This window comes from Cucurbita maxima, unplaced genomic scaffold (genome assembly GCF_002738345.1).
Source record: "Cucurbita maxima cultivar Rimu unplaced genomic scaffold, Cmax_1.0 Cma_Scf00079, whole genome shotgun sequence".
Classification (NCBI taxonomy): domain Eukaryota; kingdom Viridiplantae; phylum Streptophyta; class Magnoliopsida; order Cucurbitales; family Cucurbitaceae; genus Cucurbita; species Cucurbita maxima.
In genome coordinates this window covers 54,098-61,217 of record NW_019272095.1, presented here as the reverse complement: position 1 = coordinate 61,217, position 7,120 = coordinate 54,098, and the positions used below count along the sequence as shown (strand labels likewise).

The following is a 7,120-nucleotide window of genomic DNA, read 5'->3' as shown; positions in this document are numbered from 1 at the left end:
AAAAAAAAAAAAAAAAAAAAAAAAAAGACGAATATATTGCATAGGGAAATTAAATCATTTTGTTTGGGGCGCAGAACTTTTACCTCTGAAACTGATATTCGCTCAGTCTATATATATATACAAAGAGAAAACTGGTAAGCAGGATGAGGATAAGCCATGACGTGCAACGTCCAAACACGGATCTCTCTCCATCTCCCTGGTTCTTCCACTTTTGTCTGCAATTCCTGGAGAGTTTCTTCATTTCTTCCCAGAAGTAGAACTACATTCTCCCTCTCTCCTCAACACCATTTCCATGGATTCCATGTTGCCAGGAACTCGATGTTTGATTCGCAATCGCAACCTCCTTTACTTTCTGCCGACAGAAAACGGGATTTCTCTGCGTATGCCGCCTCTCTGGAGCTCCCGCTGCTTCCCTTCGGCGTCAATGACGTAAACCACTCCTTCTCTGCATTTAGTTCAATTTTTATTAGTCCTGTTCTTTGCTACATTAGTTTTGCACCAATCCGCAACCCTCGGAGGAGGAACGAAAATCAACGTGATAAACATACAGATTATATCTCTTCTTTTCCATCTATCCATCCTGCTGTTTTACCCTATTCAATTGGAATGATGTTCCAATTGAATAATGCATAATGTAGAACAAGTTATTTACATTTTTTACTTTCTATTTTCCGTTCATGGTGGATTCTGTTTCTATTTTTCTTAGCTATTTCTTCTATCATCTTTTCATCCATCAAATCTTCACTAGCTTTCATTGCTTGCTATCTTTCTTGTTCGTGATAAATTTTGATCAGGTCCATATCTAGTATGGCGCACCATTGAAAAAAAATGTATTCCAATTTCTCCTTCTCAACTTCAGTTACATTTTTTTTTTTCAGGTTCTTGTTCCGTCGGAGACTAAAACACTGCATCTGTATGAAGCAAGGTATCTAACTCTGTTGGACGAGGTACTTACTTTTTATTCACAATTTATTTTATATAATGTCATATTTGTGGAATTAAGACTGGTTGATCTTATGTAGACATTGTGCAGCTTTGTTCCATATGGATATGCTTTAAAATTACTGTGTTTTATGAAGAAATCTTAAGATTATTGCATTTCATTTTCAGATTGGTTAATTATATCGTTTCGTATTTTGTTTTGTGAAGTTGTCAATCAACTGCTTGTTGGATCTTTTCTTATGCACTAACATCTCGGTGGATGCTACTCCATGAAAGCTATTTAAAACAGAAAGATACCAATTTTTGTCACTTATTATGGTAATGCCATTTGGTTATGCAATAGAAGGTTTTTTATTCATAATCTTATTTTTCTAGTAAGTTCATCATCTTAGAGTACTTTATCCCTTCTTATTTCAACTATTTTTGTAATTTTGTTCCATGCTATGATGTTAACATATTCTAACTTAATTCCCAATTTTTACAATTGATATAGACGATCTGTTTTCACCAGAAGTCAATTTTAAATCTAAGTGGTAAAGAGATAAGAGGAGAATGTTCTGTCATATTATAATTTTCAATATATCTGATGACTCAAGTTTTGTTTCTAGTCAAGTGAGATGGAAACAACATAATTTTGTCTTCTACTCAACAGTGCCTTAAATTCTGTATATAGGTCTATTTGCTTTCAAATTCCATGAAATCACATATTCTGAACTCCTTGAGATGTTCTATTGCTGGAACCAATTTTGTCCTTGTTCTATGGGACGATTTTGAGTCTGGACTAGCATTCCTCACCGTGTAATATATTCCATCTTTTTTTTGCTTTCTGCGAAGCAAACCTAAGGAATGAGTTTGTGCAAATAGGGCGATAGAGAAAAGATTTCTCCTTGTTTGGAAGGGAGGGAACTTCTTCTATGCATGCTAATCCTTTCATTCACCGATGGTCTTCCTACCTCCTGCTTTTCCTTGATTGATGTCATCATATTCATCAGTTAAGTTTGTTGACTGTGCTTGCTTCAGTCCTTGTAATTTTCCCTGTGGTTGATTGATTTGTTGGTTTTTAGCCTTTGTATTTCGGTTTTGCCCATCGGCATTTTTGGCTCTTGTATTTTTCTGTTTGGTTCCTCTGCCATTAGTTCTTCTTTTTCTTTTTCATCATTTCAGGGAGGTTATATCTTTGAGCATTTTCTTCATTTTCATATATCAAGGAAAAGTTTATTTCTTGTTCAAAAAAGTTAGTCGTTGTATGTTATGACATCAATATTTTTCTTTTGTTTTCTCTAGCTATCAAATCAGCCCTGACTTCAATATTCTGGTTGCAGTCTTTATTTAGGAAGAATAAACTTTTCGTGCATTTTGTGTTGGATCCTGTCGCTGTCAGTGACTCATCAAGGGAAATATCATTTGCAGCCAGACATGCTTGTTTGATCTTAATTGAGAATGTAAGTTTCAAAACTTAGAATACTGTTAGTTAATGTAATAAACACATGAAAATACTTTGTCCTACGAGCAGTTTCAGCAAATTGCAGGTGGAGAGGCTAGAGGTGGGGGCATTAGTCACCATCAGAGGAATCGGACGCGTCAAAATTATAGAGCTTCTGCAAGCAAGTGATAAGTGAATTGATTCACACTCACAAGTCATTTTACTTACCAGTGAATACATTAAGTTGAGAATGCTAATTTTGTGGTCATTTTAACCATTGTATGATCTGCCATTTTTCCAGACTGATCCTTATTTGCGAGGTACAATTTCACCCGTGAGGGACGATATTGTTCAAAATGATAGCGGGTTAAGTACAAAAGTGATGGACGTCAAAGATGTTCTTCGTAATTTGAATAGTTTGGAGATTAAATTGAAGGTACGGTTTTTCCCTCTCTCAAAAGAGCATTAATATCCAAGAAATTGAACTGGAAGAGCCACTTGTACGGCAGTATATTTTGGGTGATTTTCATAGTTTTGGAAGGCTAAAATTTTTTGCTTTCAGCTATTTAAAAGTAATTTTCAAAAAAGTCTGGATATTTCAACTTCATGATATTTGGTAGCATAATCACGAAGACCGCACCCCTTTGTCTTTGTTTCACATGCCTTCAATTTTGTGTCTTTGAAATTTATTCCTATAGCCTAGGTCATTCTTAATGGATTTGACGTCTTTAGAAATGCTTTGATGTTTACTATCCTTTTTTTTTTTTTTGGGTTATTAGGATTTACCTTTCATCTTCAAAGAATCCTCTTTGAAATCCCAGTCTTTCGTTCATTCTTTTATATTTTATGTGCTTCCCTCACCCTGTTCCTTCTTTATTTTATTGGTTGTGGAAGGTGAGGGCCCAAAAAGGGTTAGTTTCTTTGCCCGGTAGATCACGCATGACAAGATTAACACTTTTCGTTTGCCATAGAGGACTTCTTCGGTCATGAAAGAGTTTAATAGTGTTGAAGGGTCACTAGTAGATACATGTATGAATAGATACATGTGTTGAAGGGTCACTTGTAGATACACACGTTGAAGGGTCACTTGTAGATACATGTATGAATAGATACATGTGTTGAAGGGTCACTTGTAGATACATGCGTTGAAGGGTCACTTGTAGATACATGCGTTGAAGGGTCACTTGTAGATACATGCGTTGAAGGGTCACTTGTAGATACATGTATGAATAGATATATGTGTTGAAGGGTCACTTGTAGATACATGTATGAATAAAATACATGTGTTGAAGGGTCACTTGTACATGTATAGATACATGTATAATTACATGTATGAATAGATACATGTAGGTTTATTAGTTCCTAATTAAATAGGTGCGTATGGACCATGAATGGTAATGGGGAATATCCCAAATTACCTATATATATGTTGTTGGCATTGGTGGAAGAAGTAGAAAATTAATCAAGCATTCCTTCATAGTTATACAAAGTTCTCTTCTCCCAAAAAATTCTACCAAATTTCTCTGTTGTCACCAACTACTGGTATCAGTGCAATCTTGCAGCAGAAAGACAAGTTGATAACTTCGTTCAACCCGCTATCCCGAGATTCGATGGTCACTATGATTATTGGGCGATGTTGATGGAAATTTTCCTCAGATCAAAGGAGTTCTTTGATATGGTGGAGATGGGTTATGTAGATCCAAATGAAGGCAAGGTACTTTCAGCTATTCAATAGCAACGATTGGCAACATCAACGATTGGACTATCTTGGAAACGATGCTTCAGAAGAAGACATCCAAGGAAATTTGGGATTCAATAAGGAGGAAGTATCAAGGCTCAACGAAAGTAAAGCGTGCACAACTTCAAGCAATTAGAAGAGATTGAAATTCTCCAAATGCATAAGGTAGAAATGGTGAATGATTATGTTGACAAGGTTATGAGTCTTGCAAGTAAAATGAAGATGCATGGTGATTCAATCACGGATGTTGCGGTTGTAAAAAAGATTTTGTGGTCTCTAAATCCAAAGTTCGATTACATTGTATGTTCTATTGAAGAAGCAAACAATGTCGAAGAGATGCAAATATATGAACTCCAAAGCTCCCTGCTAGTACATGAGCAGAAGCTCAATCGTACAAGTGCAATAGAGGAGATGACAACCTTAAAGATATCCACACCAGGTGAAACTTCAAGCTCCAGAGGTAGAGGGCAAAGAAGAGGTAGAGGTCGTTGGAGAGGCGGTCGAGAAAGAAGTGGAGATGTTGGCAGGTCAGCAGATCTAATCAAAGACGATTATGACAACAAAGGCAAGAGGCATTTTGACAAGTCTAAGGTGGAATGCTACCGATGTGAATGCCTTGAACATTACAAGAATGAATGTTATACCGGGCTCCAAAAGGAAAAAATAAGATCAATCCAACTTTGCATAGAAAAGAGAAGAAGAAACCTTGTTAATGTCATTCTATGCTAGGAAGGTTGCAGATCAAGGTGTATGGGTCGTAGACTCTGGATGCAACAACAATATGACAGGTTATAAGGAATTCTTCTCAATCCGAGATGAAAATTTTTGTACTACTGTTTGTCTTGGCAACAATGCAACAATCCAAGTGATGGGGAAAGGAACCGTAGATATCAAGACTAGAAATGGCTTCGTAGAGCCGATTTCTAATGTGTCTTACATTCTCGATTTGAAGGCCAACTTGCTTAGTATCAGTCAATTGCAAGAAAAGGGGTCTGTGATCACATTCCAAAATAATGAATGTGAGATTTATGATTCTAGAAGAGGATCGAATGTTAAGATGCAGATGATCACCAACCGCTTATATCTATTGACGTTAAATATTGTTGCCAAAAGTTTAATGGTGAAGAAAGAAGATATCAATTGGCTTTGGCATTTTAGGTATGGTCATCTACACTTTAAAGGGTTAAAAACGTTGTCTTCAAAGAAGATGGTGACTGGGTTGCCAGACATCACTCCTCCAACAGAAATTTGCGAGAGCTGTGTAGTAGCAAAGCATGAAAGAAATTCTTTTCTATTCGAAAAATCAAGAAGAGCTCAAGCAATTTTGAAGTTGATTCATTCAGACATATGTGGTCCAATCTCTCTAGTATAAAATGGCAATAAGAAATATTTCATGACCCTCATCGATGATTTTAATAGAAAAACGTGGACTTATTTTTTGCACGCCAAATCAAAAGCCTTTGATTGCTTCAAGAATTTTTGTGCTATGATGAAGATGGAAACAGGAAGAAGAGTTAAGGCTTTAAGAACTGGCAGAGGTGGAGAGTTTTGCTCGAACGAGTTTATTAAGTTTTGTGAAGAGAAAGGCATAAGGAGGCAATTGACAGCAATATATACACCACAACAAAATGGTGTAGCTGAAAGGAAGAACAGGACTATTCTCAACATGGTTCGAAGTTTACTAAATAAAGGAGAAGTTTCGAAGGAATTCTGGCTGGAAGCTGTTGTGTTGTGTTGTCCGTTCACATTCTCAATCGGAGCCCTACTTTCTCTGTTAGATATATGACTCCACAAGAAGCATGGAGCGAAAGGAAGTCTGCGGCAAACCACTTTAGAATCTTTTGGTGCATAGCATATGCACACATTCCCAACGAGAAAAGGAAGAAACTTGAGGACAAGAGTTTGAAATGTGTGTTCCTTGGAGTAAGCGAGACTTTTAAGGTGTACAAGCTCTATGATCCTTTGTCAAAAAAGGTGGTGGTAAGTCGTGATGTAATCTTTGACGAAAAGAAAACTTGGACATGGGAAGAAAAGATCACTATGAATCAGTAGATTCCTGTAGATCTTGAAGACGAACAAGCTGAAGCCCCTATTCAGCCTCACTATGAGCCTGGAGAGAGCTTATTACAAGCTCAACTAGAAGATCCAGTAGAAGAAGAAGATCATGATCATAGTCAAAGAAATCCAAGAGCGAGAAGGAGACCAACTTGAATGATTGATTATGAGATGGACTATGACTCAAGTGATAGTGCTTATTTTGCCTTCTTTATGGATAGTGATCCAATTATCTATGAAGAAGTTGTAAAAGAGAAGAAATGGAGAGAAGCCATGGACAGTGAAATCAAAGCCATAGAGAAGAATAAGACTTAAGGAGCTTACTGATCTTTCTAAAGGGCAGAAAACAATTGGAGTAAGATGAGTTTTCAAAACCAAGTTGAATGAACATGGTGAGGTGGATAAGTACAAGTCACGACTAGTTGCAAAAGGGTACAAGCAGAAGTATGGAGTTAATTATAAGAAGGTATTTGCACTAGTAGCACGTCAAGATACTATGTTGGCATTGGTGGAAGAAGTAGAAAATCAATGAACCTACATCCATATATATAGGTAATTTGGGACATTCCTCATTACCATTTATTGTCTAAAAGTCATGCACCTATTTAATTAGGAACTAATGAACCTACATGTATCTATATATGTACAAGTGACCCTTCAACACGTGTATCTATTCATATATGTATCTACAAGTGACCCTTCAACACATGCATCTATTCATACATGTATTTACAAGTGACCCTTCAACACATGTATCTATTCATACATGTATCTACTAGTGATCCTTCAACAAATAGTTATCCTGCACTGCTTATTCATGGTACTTGGAGCATTTTCTTGTACTGAGGTTCTTTTTTTTGGCTCCTATTTTGGTCTGTTTTTTTTTTTCTCGCCCTTTGTATATCATTTCATTCTCTATAAAAAAAAAATATGGTTTTTCATTTTTTTTTTTTTTTTTTTTT

General features: G+C 36.4%; 1 protein-coding gene across 2 annotated transcripts in view; it reads left to right on the top strand.

Annotated features, from left to right (window-relative positions):
• The first annotated feature begins 88 nt into the window (after nucleotides 1–88).
• Nucleotides 89–7,120, top strand: part of LOC111472596 — an 8,224-nt gene continuing 1,192 nt past the window's right edge. Inside the window, exons 1-5 of one of the 2 annotated variants that reach the window (XM_023118216.1) lie at nucleotides 89–429; nucleotides 879–947; nucleotides 2,265–2,384; nucleotides 2,472–2,546; nucleotides 2,667–2,801. In XM_023118216.1, the coding sequence (XP_022973984.1) occupies nucleotides 157–429; nucleotides 879–947; nucleotides 2,265–2,384; nucleotides 2,472–2,546; nucleotides 2,667–2,801 (672 nt within the window). In that variant the 5' untranslated portion in view covers nucleotides 89–156. The remainder of the gene's footprint in view (nucleotides 430–878; nucleotides 948–2,264; nucleotides 2,385–2,471; nucleotides 2,547–2,666; nucleotides 2,802–7,120) is intronic. The other variant, XM_023118215.1, reaches the window with a different exon arrangement.